Here is an 18,778-nt window from a genome sequence, read left to right as displayed (position 1 = left end):
TGATCCCAAAGCATACCACATCATCTGTAAAACACGGCGGAGGCAGTGTGATGGCTTGGGCATGCATGGCTGCCAGTGGCACTGGGTCACTAGTGTTTATTGATGATGTGACACAGGAAAGAAGCAGCCGAATGAATTCTGAGGTATTCAGAGCCTGTGTGCTCAGATCCAACCAAATGCAGCCAAACTGATTGGTCGTCGTTTCATACTACAGATGGACAATGACCCAAAACATAAAGCGGAAGCAACCCAGGAGTTTATTAATGCAAAGAAGTGGAATATTCTTGAATGGCCAAGTCAGTCACCTGATCTCAACCCAATTGAGCATGCATTTCACTTGTTAAAGACTAAACTTCAGACAGAAAGGCCCACAAACAAACAGCAACTGAAAACCACCGCAGTGAAGGCCTGGCAGAGCATCAAAAAGGAGGAAACACAGCGTCTGGTGATGGCCATGAGTTCAAGACTTCAGGCAGTCATTGCCAACAAAGGGTTTTCAACCAAGTACTAGAAACGAACATTTTATTTACAATTATTTAATCTGTCCAATTACTTTTGGTCCCTTTAAAAACAGGGTGGCACATGTTAAGGAGCTGAAACTCCTAAACCCTTCATCCAATTTTAATGTTAATACCCTCAAATGAAAGCTGAAAGTCTGAACTTCAACTGCATGTGAATTGTTTTTGTTTAAAATTCATTGTGGTAATGTCTAGAACCAAAATTAGAAAAATGTCTGTCCAAATATATATGGACCTAACTGTACATTCATCAAACACCTCGGTTCAGCTCCAGCCAAACTCCACTCTGCTGAGCTAACCCAGCTGCTGTTATTAGACCTTTAAGCCCAGGCCTGGATTATGGGAACAGCTTTTTTCACCCAGATTCTTTTGGTTGCTCCCAAATCCCAGACTCAAAAACCGTCAAATTAACCATCTCTGTAACCTAGTGTTACTGCTACAGATTTTTACGTTACCGAGGCCAACCACCTTGGTGACACATATCTCACATCTAGGACCCTACCTCCTGCCTATATATTAGTGTGGACGACCCCCTCTAATGATTAAAACAGTCAGTCTTTCTTTCTCTCCCAGTATAATCTCCCCCTACAGAGACTGTAAAGCTCTTTGGCCTCTAACATGTCATCTAGTGTTAAAAGCCGCAACCTGACTGGGATTCACTTTTCTGAGCAGTTTAACCTTCATCTTATCCATGTCCACTGTAACAAGTAACTAGCCCATAATATGTGTATTGAATAAATGATGTATCAAGGCTGGTGGGACTTGAGGGAGAGAAAAATCTAATGTAGTGATATGTAAACATTGCGTGTAATATAATGTACACTCGTATATTGAGTTTTTGTGTTTTGAATGTCTCCAAAAAGCAACCTTAGTGTGATCTCATCATTTATACCATGTGGATGTTCCAGCGGGTTTTCTGCTGATTTAATACATTGCGTAATGTTCTAGTAGTCTTTTCATATGACGGCTATAAGTGCATTCCTATCTGTAAATATGTGGATAATTGTGCCCATAGATCATTCGAGACTGTAAGCCTCATTTCTCTTCTTAGCATAAAAAAATTCCTTCTTGGCTAAAATAGATTGAGCACCAATTAACAAACCCCTGTAGAAATCCCCAATCACTGGTTTATGGTAAATGCTAAATCAATCTTTTTCTTGAATCTATGCGTTACTCTTTGGGGTGCAGTGCCATCTACAGTTTATTTTTGGGCAAACTTGATCAACTTTGAAAATATAAGTTTGGCTAAATGGACTTGCAATTGGAATGTATTGGTCTCAAAAATAGAAGTCAAAGCTTTGCGACTACTCATAATTATTTTAAAATATCTAAAATTTGTCACAAATTATCTTGACTTGGGACCTCATCTTCATAGTGGAGGTCTATCCCTCATTGCATAGGTGTGGTTTTCTTATTGCATAGGTGTGGTTTTCTTATTGCATAGGTGTGGTTTTCTTGCCTAGGTGTGGTTTTCTTGCCTAGTTGTGGTTTTCTTTCTCGTTGCATAGGGGGGAGCTCTTGTCTTCGTTGCACAGTGGAGAGCTCTTGTCCTCGTACACAGTAGGTCTAGTAGGGAAACTCTTTTTGGAATAATTAATTGTGATTAGTAGATACTAAAATGGTGTTTTGTTGCAGTACCACTGCTTACCAATAGTATACATTTACCTTCTAAATGTGTTTTATTTATATAAATCATAAACATGTTTCATTTTTTGGGCAGGATATTATAATACATCAATATATATTTTGGTGCCTAATGACTGCCACATTATCTACTGGCTATTGGATTTATCCATAGCTGGATGTTAAACTTATTATGTCTTACAGTATAAACTTTAAAAAATTAAATTACCTTTTTTTTTCATTTTTCCTTTATCTTTTCAGGTTTAGCAAGCACTCATCAGAAAGCTGATCACCTGTCTCAACACAATAAGAATGAAACTACTACTTCCAACAATATGACCAAAAGGAAGCCAGCAGCCGAATCTGCATCAGTGCCTCCAAATCCCCTCCTAACCTTCTTCTCATCATCCAACGAGTCAGGTCAGTATGAGCTATTGATGTGAAAAGTTTCCTTTGTTTTCATTTGCCATTGAATGGTTTATACTTCAGCATTCATGCGGATAGTAAATACATGTTCGGTATAAGATACTTGGTAGTAGAGTCGTGGCCAAAGTTTTGAGACTGACACGTATTTTGGTATTATTCACAAAGTATGCTGCTTCTGTGTTTAACCCCTTCCTGACATGAGACGTACTATCCCGTCCATGGGACCCGGGCCCCTATGCCCATGGACGGGATAGTACGTCTAGCGCGATCAGCGGCGCCCACGTGGTGAGCGCCGCTGATCGCGGCCGGGTGTCAGCTGATTATCACAGCTGACACCCGGCACAATGTGTCAGGGGCGGTCACGGACCGCCCCCGATACGTTAACCCCTTGCACACCGCGATCAAACATGATCGCGGTGTACCGGGGGTTAAAGGGAAGCATCGGCAGGCAGGGGGCTCCCTCCGTGCTTCCCTGAGCCCCCCACGGCAGCGCAATGTGCAGCGCTGCTGCGGGGGACTCCTTTCCTCCAGGCCCCCGGATCCAAGATGGCGACGGGGGCCTTCGGGGGCCTGAGGAAGCTGGCTTCCTCAGTGCCTGCAAAGCGCAGGCATGAGGAAGCCTTCTGCAGTGCCTGTGTCAGATCGCTGATCTGTCACAGTGATCTGTGATGTGACAGATCTGTCACAGGACAGTGATGCCCCACCTGGGACTATTTAATAAAGTAAAAAAAAAAATAAAAAAAAGTGTTAAAATAATTTTTAAAAAAAATCGCCAAATAAATTAGAAAAAAAAAAAATATTCCCCCAATAAATCCATTTTTTGGAAATAATAAAAAAAAAAACAATAAAAGTACACATATTAGGTATCGCCGCGTCCATAATGACCCGCCCTATAAAACTGTCCCATTAGTTAACCCCTTTAGCGAACCCCTTAAAAAATAAAAATAAAAAACGAAGCAAAAAATAATGATTTATTATCATACCGCCAAACAAAAAGTGTAATAACGCGCGATCAAAAAGACGCATATAAACATCCATGATACCGCTGAAAACGTCATCTTGTCCCGCAAAAAACGAGCCACCACACAGCATTATCAGCGAAAAAATAAAAAAGTTATAGCTCACAGAATAAAGCAATGCAAAAATAATTATTTTTTATATAAAATAGTTTTCATTGCATAAAACCGACAAAAACATAAGAAAATGACATAAATGAGGTATCGCTGTAACCGTACTGACCCGAAGAATAAAACCGCTTTATCAATTTTACCGCACGCGGAACGGTGTAAACGCACCCCCCCAAAAGAAATTCATAAAACGCTGGTTTTTGTTCATTCTGTGTCCCAAAAATAGGAATAAAAAGCGATCAAAAAATGTCACGTGCCCGAAAATGGTACCAATAAAAACGTCAACTTGTCCCGCAAAAAATAAGACCTCACATGACTCGGTGGGTCAAAATACGGAAAAATTATAGCTCTCAATATGTGGTGATGCAAAAACTATTTTTACAATAAAAAGCGTCTTTTAGCGTGCGACAGCTGCCAAATATAAAAACCGCCATAAATAGTAAATCAAACCCCCCGTTATCACCCCCTTAGTTAGGGAAAAATAATAAAATTTTTAAAAAAAAGTATTTATCTCCATTTTCCCGTTAGGGCTAGGGTTAGGGCTAGGGTTAGGGCTAGGGTTAGGGCTAGGGTTAGGGCTCAGATTAGGGTTAGGGGTGTGTTGGGGTTAGGGTTGGAGTTATAATTGGGGGGTTTCCACTGTTTGGGCACATCAGGGGCTCTCCAAATGCAACATGGCGTCTGATCTCAATTCCAGCCAATTCTGAGTTGAAAAAGTCAAATGTTGCTCCTTCCCTTCCAAGCTCTGCCATGCGCCCAAACAGTGTTTTACCACACATGTAGGGTATCAACCTACTCAGGACAAATTGCAAAACAATTTTTGGGGTCCAATTTCTCCTGTTACCCTTAGGAAAATAAAAAATTGGGGGCAAAAATATCATTTTTGTGGAAAAAAATGATTTTTTTATTTTCACGTCCGAGTGTTATAAACTTCTGTGAAGCACTTGGGGGTTCAAAGTGCTCACCACACATCTAGATAAGTTCCGTGGGGGGTCTAGTGTCCAAAATGGGGTCACTTGTGGGGAGTTTCAATAGTTTAGGTACATCAGGGGCTCTCCAAACGCACATGACACCCGCAGACCATTCCATCAAAGTCTGCATTCCAAAACGTCACTGCTTCCCTTCCGAGCCCCGACGTGTGTCCATACAGTAGTTTTCTCCCACATATGGGGTGTCAGCGTACTCAGGCCAAATTGGTCAACAACTTTTGGGGGTCCAATTTCTCCTGTTACCCTTGGGAAAATGAAAATATTGGGGACTAATTGATCATGTTTGTGGAAAAAATACGAATTTTTTATTTTCACGCCCGGGCGTTATAAACTTCTGTGAAGCACTGGGGGGTTCAAAGTGCTCACCACACATCTAGATAAGTTCCTTAGGGGGTCTAGTTTACAAAATGGTGTCATTTGTGGGGGGTTTCCACTGTTTAGGTACATTAGGGGCTCTCCAAAGGCAACATGACACCCGCAGACCATTCCATCAAAGTCTGCATTCCAAAACGTCACTACTTCCCTTCCGAGCCCCGACGTGTGCCCATACAGTAGTTTTCTCCCACATATGGGGTATCAGCATACTCAGAACAAATTGGACAACTTTTGGGGTCCAATTTCTCCTGGTACCCTTGGGAAAATAAAAAAATGGTGACTAAAAGATCATGTTTGTGGAAAAAATACGAATTTTTTATTTTCACGCCCGGGCATTATAAACTTCTGTGAAGCACTGGGGGGGTCAAAGTGCTCACCACACATCTAGATAAGTTCCGTAGGGGGTCTAGTTTCCAAAATGGTGTCATTTGTGGGGGGTTTCCACTGTTTTGGTACATCAGGAGTTTTCCAAACGCGACATGGTGTCCGATCTCAATTCCAGCCAAAAACGTCAAATGGCGCTGCTTCCCTTCCGAGCTCTGCCATGCGCCCAAATAGTGGTTTACCCCCACATGTGGGGTATCAGCGTACTCAGGACAAATTGCACAATAACTTTTACAGTCCTGTTACCCTTGGAAAAATAAGAATTGAGGGTGAAAAGATCATTTTTATGGAAAAAATATGATTTTTTAATTGTATGGCTTTATGTTATAAACTTCAGTGAAGCCCATGGGGGTTCAAAGTTCTCACCACACATCTAGATAAGTTCCTTAGGGGGTCTAGTTTCCAAAATGGTGTCAATTGTGGGGGGTTTCCACGGTTTTGGTACATCAGGGGTTTTCCAAACGCGACATGGTGTCCGATCTCAATTCCAGCCAAAAACGTCAAATGGCGCTGCTTCCCTTCCGAGCTCTGCCATGCGCCCAAATAGTGGTTTACCCCCACATGTGGGGTATCAGCATACTCAGGACAAATTGCACAATAACTTTTAGGGTCCTGTTACCCTTGGGAAAATAAAAATTGGGGTGAAAAGATCATTTTTGTGGAAAAAATATGATTTTTTAATTGTACCGCTGTACGTTATAAACTTCTGTAAAGCCCTCGTGGGTTCAAAGTTCTCACCACATATCTAGATAAGTTCCTTGGGGGGTCTAGTTTCCAAAATGGGGTCACTTGTAGGGGGTTTCCACTGTTTAGGTACATCAGAGACTCTCCAAACGTGACATGGCGTCCAATCTGAATTCCAGCCAATTTTGCATTGAAAAAGTCAAACGGCGCTCCTTCCATTCTGAGCTCTGCCATGCACCGAAACAGTGGTTCCCCCCCACATATCAGGTATCTGCGTACTCAGGACAAATTGCACAATAACTTTTGCAGTCCAATTTCTCCTGGTACCCTTGGTAAAATAAAAAAAATTGAACCTGAAGTATTTTTTTTATGAAAAAAGTTAGATGTTCATTTTTTTTTAAATATTCAAAAAAATTCCTGTGACGCACCTAAAGGGTTAATAAACTTCTTGAATGTGGTTTTGAGCACCTTAAGGGGTGCAGTTTTTAGAATGGTGTCACTTTTGGGTATTTTCTATCATATAGACCCCTCAAAGTGGCTTCAAATGTGATGTGGTCCTAAAAATAAAATGGTGTTGTAAAAATGAGAAATCGCTGGTCAACTTTTAACCCTTATAACTTCCTAACAAAAAAAAATTTTGGTTCCAAAATTGTGCTGATGTAAAGTAAACATGTGGGAAATGTTAGTTATCAAGTTTTTTGTGTGCCGTATCTCTGTGATTTAAGGGCATAAAAATTCAAAGTTGGAAAATTGCGAAATTTTCAAAATTTTCGCCAAATTTCCGTTTTTCTCACAAATAAACGCAAGTTATTTGAATGAAATTTTACCACTAACATGAAGTACAATATGTCACGAGAAAACAATGTCAGAATCACCGGGATCCATGGAAGCGTTCCAGAGTTATGACCTCATAAAGGTACAGTGGTCAGAATTGTAAAAATTGGCCCGGTCATGAACGTGCAAACCACCCTTGGGGGTGAAGGGGTTAAGGTATTATAATCAGTGTTTTTATGGTGTCACACTGTGACTGTTGGTGATTAGGGAAAGGGGCCCTGAACTGTTCCGAGGACTGGGGCCCTAACTATCCCTGCTCCCAAAAGTACCTCTGAAGGGAAATAGGCTTGGGTCACCAACTTTACTGTTCTCTTGTTATACTGGAACTGCTATAGACCCTACCACAGGGGATTGGGTCTATTTGGCTTTTGGTTCTTTGGTCTATATTTGTCTCTTGTTATACCGTAAGCTGTCCCCTCTTCCTCCTCCAGGAGGCTTGGGAAAGAAATGCTAGTGTATCAACACATAAGACATACAAGGATAGCAGAATGCAACTAACATTCAAAACAGTCACCACATGTAGAGAGGTGTATAGGGAAGGATAGGAATGTACCAGCCAAATGGGAATAAGACAATGAGGAAAGCATACACCCAGCAATCTCCAGTAGCAACAACTATCTCCAATTCAGCAGAGCATCTCCAAGGAGCTAGGAAGCAAAGCTTTCACTGGCACGTAAGAGAAGGTCTGGCCGGGTTTTAAAGTGAGAGATAATGACCAGATCAGAAGCAGCTGAAATGGAGCTACATGTTTCTGACCAGCATAGAAAGTTTTGTTAACCTCTTCAGCACCAAAAGAAACCAAATCCATTTAATATGGGACATATTATTGCATGCTATTCAAGTCCCTCATTTTAATCTCAGATGTACAGTACTAAAGCTGGTAATCCCCCTGCTGGGGAGTGCAGGGCTATCTCGCTCTCTCGGTCTCTCTCTGTCTGTGTCTCTCTGTGTCTCTCTCTCTCTCTGCTCGGTAAATTGCGAGACTGCTTCATCTTTCCCACCTGTCGAGTACAGGTCTCCTGTGAAAATGCTCAACTGCTTCATTGACTTACATTCTGCTCAGTAGTGGAGTCGAGTACCCAAGCAGTTTACTGCTCATTCATCACTAGTGTTGACCCTTATTTTCCTGGGCCAAATCCTGATTGATGACATCCTATACTTCCCTAATCAGTGCTTTTGAGATTTTTGCAATTTATGTAGTTTTTTTTGTTTGTCCATCCCCTTTTCTGAGGATTGCCACAGGTTCTCAATGGAATTTAGATCTGAGTGGTTGCAATATTTTGTTCACCGAGCCAATTACTTATCACTTTTGCCTTTTGACGTGGTGTGAAATACTTGAAAAAGCATCACCAAAATTGCTCCTGGATCATTGTGAGAAGTTCCCCTTGTAGGATTTATAGATTCCATTGTGTATTCATAGCAGTCCCTTGGATGAAAAGCAACCCCATACATGAATGGTCTCAGGATGCTAAACTGTTGGCATGACACAGACTGAAACCTGCCTGTCACCATACCTGAGCAACCTGTGCACTGGTGCTAAAATGATCCTGTTGCTGAATCCTCTTTAGGACACTGACCTGACCATTGCTGGACTTTTTTGGCTGACCTGAAGCATTTTTTACAGCTACTGTACCTCTTTTGAAGTTCTTCATAGATGGTTGATTTAGGGGCAGTCTTAAAAGTAGCAATGTCCTTGCCTGTAAAGCAATGATGTAAGCACATATTTCCTTGGTGGTAACCATGGTTAACAGAAGAAGAGTTCAATTACCAGTCCCCTTTGAAAGTAGCTAGTCTGTTCTTAGAATTCTATCAGCATAATGGTGTGATATCAGCTGTCTTGTCCTTATTAACACTTTCTCCTGAATTAACAAGATCAGAAAGTGAGGTGAGCAGGTAATTCTATGGCAGGGCTGAAATTCAGTGGAAAGGGATTTTCTGTGATTAAGTTAATTTTCATGGTAAGGCATGATTGAGTATTTTTTTTTTTTTTTTTGTAAATTCACCTGATCACTTTTCATAATCTAGTTAATGCAAATTGGCTCTATAAAAACTGAATCTGTTAACTTTGCGAAAAACAAACTTTGTGTCCGTCTCAAAACCTTTAGCCATAACTGTTCACTTGTCTTTGTGACTGTCTGGTATATAGTTAGAATCGGTCCTGCCCAGAAAGGTTTACAAGAAAAGTGGAACTGAGATAGCAGGTGAAGGTAGAATCTGTTTAAGAAGTAGCACACCAAGTGGTCAGGCCTGGTACTGCAAATAAGTTCATGATTAGCTTAAGTTGAAACACTAAAATCTACTTTGATATGAACTGTATAAAGTGAATGAATACTTATGGGATACATGATGTTGTGTGGACTAGAGGTCTAGTAAACCTGCTGCCGGGGTAGTCCTCCATATTCACGAGCTCTGTATATCCCCCGCTCCCAGGACTCGCTTGCAGCTTTCTGTGCACACAGTGCATAGACAGGAACCTGCCAGTCAGTGGTGTGGGCGGGGTTATACACAGCTCGGCTTTCAGAAAACTGGTAGATCGGCAGCAGCGAAAATGGGGATTTTATCAAAATTACAGCAAGCAGCCTAATAAGTGATGTATCACTGTAATCGGCATCTCTCTACATGTTGTTGGTCTCGGTGTAGCATAAACCTAGCGAAAGGTTCCTTTGAAGACCTTTTTAGATGAAGGTACAATGTTTGACTATTTCAGTAAGGTTGGTCCACTACAGCTTTTAGTGTGTGCTCATAAATAGTAAATGAAAAAAAAAAAAGAAATCTGAGGAAATGTTTTAGAAAGGATTTTGAGGGCTTCAGCATGTTGGCAATTTGCTATCCAATTTATTTCAAAACTACATTTTCCAGGTGTGAAATTATCCACATGGGGAATTTTAATAAAATTTTCCTTTTTTATAGAATTTTTTTAAGTGCAATTTAAAAATGTTGGGATGTATCTGCAGTCCAGATGCTGGGATAAATTGATGAAATATACAAGGAACCGTTAATGGGGAAATGGGACTGCGCCATGAGTTTCCTGTAATTAATGAAGATCTCTTTGAAAATGTCTTCACTGTGAAGAAATCTGCTGTCTGAGCCCAGATGTTACTCCGAATAGAAGCTCCTTCCTTCAGAATGCCCCCAAGGCGAAACAACCTGATAAACTGAATAATGAGCTTTAACTAATTAAGACCAAACTTTGCTTTCAACTTTTAATATCTAACTGGACGCAGTGGTTGTAGCGTCTGGATACTGGTAGTTTGAGTAGACTTATGGAAAATGTATTTGGTTATTCAGTAGACTTGTCTTCTGTTTTTAGAGCTGTGCAAGTTCTAGATTTCACTATTAGGAGCCCCAAGTCTATTAGAGTCCCTAGTAGTAACTAGGAATTATATTACTAGCCACAAACAATAGTAATGTTTTTAGATAAAATATGTAAGTTAATGCGTTAAGTAGCTCCGCCTCTCTTGCGGTGTTGTATTATTTGAGTTGCTCTTGCGTAGTTCCTTCCTAACAGCTTTCCCGGTGGTCAATAATAGTATTACAATGAAAACATTTGGTTTTAAATGGGTTTCCCCATGAGACCAATCTTTGTTCATGTGCCTTATAAGTAGAGTTGAGCTAATTTTTCAAAATTCGGTTCCGATTGCGATCGGCGGCGAATATTGTTTTTTTGCGATATTTGCCGAACGTCTTTGACGTCAACTGGAGTTGAAATGAGCGAATATGTTCGGAATTGATCGTCAAACAAAACTCTGCAAGATTAAGGTGCCAATATGGCACGAATGACAAATTCAGCTTCGGGTACCGATTTCGAACATATTCGCTGAACTCTACTTATAAGTCTTCCCCTGGCAAAATTGACTGTATTCTGGAGATCCCAAATGTGGATCATCTGATTGTCATCTAGGCTGTACTTTGAACGAAGGTCCTTTGATTGGACTGCCCCTTTTAATACAAGACACAATTGGTAAAGGTGGTGTATGATTTGAATAATTCAAGAGTTTCTTGAGAAGGTTTTGTCTATTCGGAGGATTTGACTGCTGTTGAACAGAATGAAGAGTGGATGCAAGATACGTCTCTCCCTCTGGAGGACCCAGATATCTCGTTGATAGGAAATATGTATTGCTTCATTTTGCCTGTGGTTGCACTGCCCGAAAACGTATCCTAAGGCCATGTGCACACGATGCATTTTTCCTGCGGATCCGCAGCGGATTTTACTGCGCAGAAACGCTGCAGATCCGCAAAGTGACTTACAGTAGCATGTAAATCAATGAAAAAAAAAACTGCTGTGCAGATGCTGCGTTTTTTTCCGTGCGGTTTTTGTGCGGTACAAAAAATGCAGCATGTCACTTCTTTTGTGCGCTTTTCCACCTGCTCCATTCTCCAAATCTGCAGGGGGAAAACCGCAGTGGAAAACCGCACAAAAAACACAATAAAAAAGGAAGAAATCCGCAGGAAAAATGCAGGTCATTTGACCTGCGGATTTCTTCAAATCTGCACGGAAAAATCCGCAGGAGGAAAATCACCATGTGCACTTAGCCTAAAGGCAAAGTTGATTGTTTGCCATAAGTGTCTCTACAATATGTACCATTTTGAATTTCAAATCAAAGATATAGCAAAAAAAAGTCTTCAAAAACTCCCAACAGTAGATGAAAAAATAAAGTTGCCAACCATTCAGAAGTAGCAGTTAAGAAAAAAAAGTAAAAAATTAAAAAAGCAAGAATTTGTGCTTCTCCCACTTAAAGGAGTTTTCCCACAAACAAAAGTTCATTTTAATTAATAAACTTGGAATAGTAATAATTTCCACAATCTGATGTGTTTAAATAGAATGTTCCTGTGCTGAGATAATCTTATAAAATGTGCCCCTGCTGTGTCTGACCGTACAGGGACATGGTCTAATCATACCACAGCTCCTGGGCAGGGGAGGAAGCAAGAGTATACAGACAGGACAGCACAGCATCACAGCTGATACATTCTTTGAGGTAAAACACTGTTTTTGTGGGGTAAAACATTTCCCTGCATGTTTTTAAACAATCCGCTGTGATCCCATGCTATAATGTCTGTATACTCTTTTGCTTCTCCCCCTGCCCAGGATCTGCGGTATGATCAGACCATGTTCCTGTACGGTCAGACACGATCATTACACAGTACACAGCAGGGGCACATTTATAAGATTATCTCCGCACAGGAACATTTTATTTAAACACATCCAATTGTGAAAATTATTATTATTCCAAGATCTATTGATTTAAAATGAACTTTTGTTTGTGGGAAAACCCCTTTTAAGGCTCACTCACACAATCCATTTTCTTGTAAGAGTGCTATTCACGGTTTTCACATTTGGCACTCGTGCCCATGAGTCTATTGGGATGTACATATAAGATTTTTTCCTCTCACCGAGTGGTCCGAGGACAATATTAAATTATTATGTCCAGTTTTCATCCAAGCATCAAATCAAAATGCAATGCAAGTCTATGGGTTCGTGAAAAGTGCAGTCTGATTTTTATTAACCGTCAGAAAGGAAACTGAGAAAAAAAATTTTCCCTCCACATTTGAGAAAAACTCATGACACTCGGACCACACGCTAATCAAACTCTGATCAAAATAATTAAGCCGTTTTTCCTCATACGTGAGAAACTAGGACCTGTGACTGAGCTCTTAAGCTTTGCATTAAGTTTGACTGGAATGTGTCTTTAAATTTACTATTATAAAATTTGTCAAGACTACAGCACAATTGATGGTTTATCTTTAAGACGCAACATGAATATCAGATCGGTGGTGTGTGGCGTGGGTCAGACTCAGCACTTCTAGCTATCATTTAACACATATAAAGTGTGTCTTATAAATTACATAGAGGGGACGTTTGCTGGTACTCCGAGATCTTTCAGTTACCTGAGTGGTAGGTGTTTGATAGTTGATCCCCCCCCAATCTGATGTTGATGACCTCAGAATTCTAAGAAACGCCATCACTTTATAGTTCTACATAGCTTCTTTCATCTAAGTATTCTTGATTCAATTAAAACTTTTTTTTTTCTGTTTTCATTTAGCCAATGCCTCACTCCGAAATCGTTTCAAGAGATGTGAGATCGAAGCCATCCAGGGCGAAGTGAGGAAAATGTGCAACTTCAACAAAATTCTGTCCACCAAAAAGAACATGGATCATGTGAACAAAATCTTAAAGGCCAAGAGATTACAGAGACAATCCAAGACGGGCAATAACTTTGTGAAGAAGAGAAGGGGTCGCCCAAGGAAGCAATCTGTTTTGTTTGACGATGATTCTAGAGACCAAATGCCTGTTCTGGAGAAATGTGTTGACCTCCCCAACAAACGAGGTCAAAAGATCCATTCACATGAACCAGAGAAGAAAAGTCAAGACACAGTCATGGACACCATCGAAGCGGTCATACATATGGCAAGAGAATCTCAAAATTCTCGAGCGCCACGAAATGGAAAGAGGAAACTTCCAAATGAAGAGCAGGTGAAGACGAAAAGACGTAGAAAGAGACGAGGGGGATCTGAAAATGGCCCCTGAGTTCAATACGGACTTGTGTTTCATTTGATAATCAAGCTGACAATGGATAGGGTTGAACCCCTTGGAAAAGCTGCAGCTATTTTTTTTCTTCTCTCTGTTCCTCCTTCGACCCCATTTAACTAAGGTTACAAAACAATCCTTGTGTTCTACAGTTAATGCGCAAATCTCTTGGCACCAGACTTCAAATTTGTACCTTCATGCTAAACCATACCCAGTTGTGAAAAAGACCCATGTTTGTTAATTAGACTGTGTACCTTCTTATTTCAGGGTAGTGATATGTTCTCCTCCATTCTGGAACCCAAGAGAAGAGAAAATCCTTCAATAGCAGTGGAAAAGATATATTTTTTTAAATGGCCAGTACACATTGGGGAAAAAAAACAAAAAAATTTAAATTTTTAAAGAAGTTTCATCAATTGTCCTATCACATTCTATAGGTTTAAAAAATTAATGTGTACCATTTTTTTCTGTCATAATTATCTGCACTGTAGATGTAGATACTTCCTTCCCATGACTCTACCCTTTCCTTATTTGAGGGTGGGTTCGCTCCCATGCATTTTGATGAGCCTGTTCTAACTTGCAACTAAGCGCCATAGGAAATTTAAAAAAAAAAAAAAAAAAAAGTTTGCCTTTTAGTTTCCCCTTCAAATCTGCAGTCAGCTTTATTCAATTCAACCACCATTATGCAGATTATCTGTCTTGCAGTAATTTTAGTTCCCGCAGGATTTTGTTCTTTTTTTGCAGTACCCCTGTATTGCACCTTAACTGACAAGCATGGCAGTGTCATACCCAACTGTTCCAGTGTGTTGCCAACTTAATTTAAGTAAAATTAAAAATTCTCATTTTTAGAAGTTAAGCAATTACCGAAGTAGCTGTATACCTGGACAACGTCTAGAATGAAATCAGACCTATTGATAGTTGTTACAGTGGAGCAAGTGTTCTTAACTTAAAACTATAGGATATCATAACTGCAAAATGTTCACACTTGAAGCCACATTGGGTAGCAGGAACCCCAATTATGGTTGCCTTAATTTTTTTTTTTTTTTTTTTTTCCGTTGTACATAATGTAATTATTACATTTTTTCAGTCTGCATGATCCCAAACTGGCTGTGACTCAAAATCTGTCGTTTGATCCGTTTTTAGCTATTGATTTAAAATTTCAATCTGAAATGTAGGGAATGATTTTGAGGCCCAAGATGAAAAGAAAAGAAAATAATGGTAATAACTACTATCATTCTCAACTCAAACTGATTGTAAAATTTCTATAAAGTTCGTACTCCACACATGGCTCCTCCATTCCGGTGAAAGTTCCAGCTTGCCTGGTTGACCACAGATTACTTAAACATATTTTCTAAAGTAGAATCTTCTGTAAATGATTAGTAAAAATAATTCTTAAATGAGAAACTTTTTTTTTTTTAATAAAGAATAGGATTCTCAACTCAAACTGATTGAATTGATTCTATAATTTACATATAGATCTTACTCCACGTATGGCTCCTTCCACTCCGGTGAAAGTTCCAGCTTGCCTGGTTGACCACAGATTACGTAATCATATTTTCTAAAGTAGAATCTTCCATAATTGATTAGTAAAAAATAATTCTTAAATGAGAAAAGTTTTTTTTAATAAAGAATAGGATTCTCAACTCAAACTGATTGAATTGATTCTATAATTTACATATAGATCTTACTCCACGTATGGCTCCTTCCACTCCGGTGAAAGTTCCAGCTTGTCTGGTTGATTATAGATTTCTTTACCATTTTCTAAAGTAGAACCTTCCTTAATTGATTAGTAAAAAATAATTCTTAAATTTTGTTTTTAAAATTTTGCACTTTAAAAAAACAACAAAAACAATCATATTTTGTTTTGCAGTTTCGTCTTGACATACTTATGGATGACTTATTAGAAGTCGTCCTATTGTCATATTTATAAATTAACTCAATCTGATTTTTTTAAGTCATGGAACGGAATCAAGTGTATTAAACAAAAAAATGGAAAATTAGAAATGTACTAAATTTGGTGCATCTCTGCACAAAGGCAAAACATTACCGGCCAGATCTATCATTTTGAAAATATTGTAAACTCTTCTCTATAATAGAAATGTAATCTGTTTTTAACGGAGTCATAACCTAAATTGAGAAGTGGGATCATTACTTCTCGATGCTTTGAAGGGAGATTACTTCATTAAAGGAACACTCGGCTTCTTCTCATAAATCTTGGATTCCTTGTGGACGGTGATATATTTACTTTTTTTTTTTTTTTTTTTTTTTTTTTTTAACTTTTTTGGGCCATTTTGAAAGCCATAAATAATAATAATGTACAGGAGCCCTCCGGGCCATAGAGATTATTTAGTATTTAATAAATCATGGCATGACTATAGTTCCATAGTGAATATTTTTGAGAAAATGGATGTTTCACTTGTGATACAGGTGGCTTCTCGATCTCAGGTTCAAGACTTAAAAAGAAAAAACAGAAAAAGATTTAGATTTTCAAAAATTTTGGGTACCACCAACTTCAAATCATCCATGTAATTTAATTTTTTGGATATTACTACATATGCACTACAGAGGCCCCATAATTGTCCATATAGTGATCATTTTCTTTAAGGATGTCTTATTTTTAGGCGTTTTTACCGATCTGTTTTAAGCCTGTAGACTTTTTTCCGAAATTTTTGCTTCAAAGTCAACTCGACGCCGAGTACAAACATCGTATTTTATTTTTATTTTTTTCCGTTAAGTGTATATAATGAGCATGCTAATGAGTTAAAATAGGTTCAAACAGTGTTATTGTTTTTAGGGGTTTTTGCTTAATGGATATGGAAGATTTATGGTTACGATCAAGTAACTGTGGCTGGATATCCGTAATATCGAAAAAAAAAAAGTGAAGTTCTCAAATGTGCAGCTCGTATAGTTGGCATCTACATCTCAAGGGTGACAGTGCGCTCTTGAGTTTTGCTACCTTATATATTCAGTTTTCTTTATTGTAATGTTGCATGACCCTAAAAATCTCAAAAATTTTTTTTTTTTAGATTTTGGTGTACAATTCCAAATATCTGATTTTTTTTTTTTATTTTAACTTCTCATCGGTAGTTTCCTCACAGGCTCAGCTGTGTATAGATTGAAGATCTACCCATTAAATATAATAAAGTACCCCAGTTCAAGTCAAAAGCACATCTCTCCGCCCTTCCCATCCCCACCCCCTTAATTTTAATTATTTTCATATAAGTCTATATTTACACTACATGGAAAGAAAGACATTATATCGATAAGTTGAATGAGCTGCCAATCTATCAACGTAGGGGGTTGTTGCGTTTCAGTCCCACGTTGCTGTTTTTTTTGTCTTTTTTTTTCTAAGCTATTTCTTAAGTAATGCACATGAAATGTTATATATGTATATATTTAAGGAAAAAAAAAACGGGGCACAAAATTGTTTTACAAGTCGTGCTGGCTAATTTTTAGTTTGTATTCATAAGTGGTTTTTAAAAGCCTTTTTTAAAGTGTACTTGCATGTTCTACTTTGATTGTATGTAAACATATTTTAGAACAAAAAAAAAAATTGTATTTGTATTTTATTGAATATAGAGGCAAGAAGAAACTTGTACATTGTTTGAAATGTTCTTTTTGTAACAGTTTTTATTCATGAAGCATTTTTGTACATTTAAAAGCAAAAAAAAAATGGAGAAAAAAACAAAACGATGAATATGAAATTGCTGTTATATGATGCATAGGTACATCAGGCATGCTTTCTTGTCATGCTACGTCATGATCCTAGATGTTGGTTTTTAAACTTTTTTTTTTTTTTTTTTTTTTTTTTTTTATAAAGGAAAGCTCATTTTTTTTTTCGCTACCAAATCAGGTTAGCAGTATAGAGCACTTAACTAAAGTGAAAAAAAAACAAAAAAATATTAATCCTATTCATATGTTATTCATTGTGTGAAATTAAATGAATTCAATTCAGACTAATTTACTTTGTGGATCTATTGATTTTATTTGATTGTTCTATTAACCGTATAGATCAAAGGTAAAAACATCAAAGTCAGTTGATTTTACAATTGGATAATATTTATTATTGTTTTATTAGATTTAAGTTATCAATAAATTGATTTAAAGGGGTACTCCACCACGTACAGTGAAGGAAATAATGATTTGATCCCTTGCTGATTTTATAAGCTTGCCCACTGACAAAGGCATGAACAGTCTATAATTTTAACGGTAGGTTAATTTTAACATTGAGAGATAGAATATCAAAAATAAAATCCAGAAAATCACATAGTACACTGCTCAAAAAAATAAAGGGAACACTTTAGCAGATTATAACTCCAAGTATATGAAACTTATGTGAAATTAAACTCTCCACTTAGGAAGCAACACTGATTGACAATCAGTTTCACATGCTGTTGCGCAAATGGAATAGACAACAGATGGAAATTATTGGCAATTATCAAGACACCCTCATTAAAGGAGTGGTTCTGCAGGTGGGGACCACAGACCACATCTCAGTGCCAATGCTTTCTGGCTGATGTTTTGGTCCCTTTTGAATGTTTGTGCTTTCACACTCGTGGTAGCATGAGACGGACTCTACAACCCACACAAGTGGCTCAGATAGTGTAGCTCATCTAGGATGGCACATCAATGCGAGCTGTGGCAAGAAGGTTTGCTGTGTCTGTCAGCGTAGTGTCCAGAGGCTGGAGGCGCTACCAGTATACCAAGAGACATGGAGGGGGCTTTAGGAGGGCAACAACCCAGCAGCAGGACCGCTACCTCAGCCTTTGTGCTAGGAGGAACAGGAGGAGCACTGCCAGTGCCCTGCAAAATGACCTCCAGCAGGCCACAAATGTGCATGTGCCTGCACAAACAGTTAGAAACCGACTCCATGAGGATGGTCTGAGTGCCTGACACCCACAGATGGGGGTTGTGCTCACAGCCCAACACCATGCAGGACACTTGGCATTTGCCACAGAACACCAGGATTGGCAAATTTGCCACTGGCGCCCTGTGCTCTTCACAGATGAAAGCAGGTTCACACTGAGCACATGTGACAGATGTGACAGTCTGGAGACGCCGTGGAGAGCGATCTGCTGCCTGCAACATCTTTCAGCATGACCGGTTTGGCAGTGGGTCAGTAATGGTGTGGGGTGGAGTTTCTTTGGAGGGCCACACAGCCCTCCATGTGCTCGCCAGAGGTAGCCTGACTGCCATTAGGTACTGAGATGAGATCCTCAGACCCCTTGTGAGACCATATGCTGGTGCGGTTGGCCCTGGGTTCCTCTTAATGCAGGTCAGTGCCAGACCTGATGT

General features: G+C 39.1%; 1 protein-coding gene across 1 annotated transcript in view; it reads left to right on the top strand.

Moving 5' to 3' along the window:
* Positions 1–17,443, top strand: part of SETBP1 (SET binding protein 1) — a 217,825-nt gene extending 200,382 nt beyond the window's left edge. The window contains exons 4-5 of the mRNA XM_073589783.1: positions 2,403–2,561; positions 13,002–17,443. Of these exons, the coding sequence (XP_073445884.1) occupies positions 2,403–2,561; positions 13,002–13,486 (644 nt within the window). The 3' untranslated portion in view covers positions 13,487–17,443. The remainder of the gene's footprint in view (positions 1–2,402; positions 2,562–13,001) is intronic.
* The last annotated feature ends 1,335 nt before the right edge of the window (positions 17,444–18,778 follow it).

This window comes from Dendrobates tinctorius, unplaced genomic scaffold (genome assembly GCF_039654945.1).
Source record: "Dendrobates tinctorius isolate UK_male_01 unplaced genomic scaffold, ASM3965494v1 ptg000113l, whole genome shotgun sequence".
NCBI classification, from domain to species: domain Eukaryota; kingdom Metazoa; phylum Chordata; class Amphibia; order Anura; family Dendrobatidae; genus Dendrobates; species Dendrobates tinctorius.
This window is presented reverse-complemented; position numbering and strand designations above follow the sequence as displayed.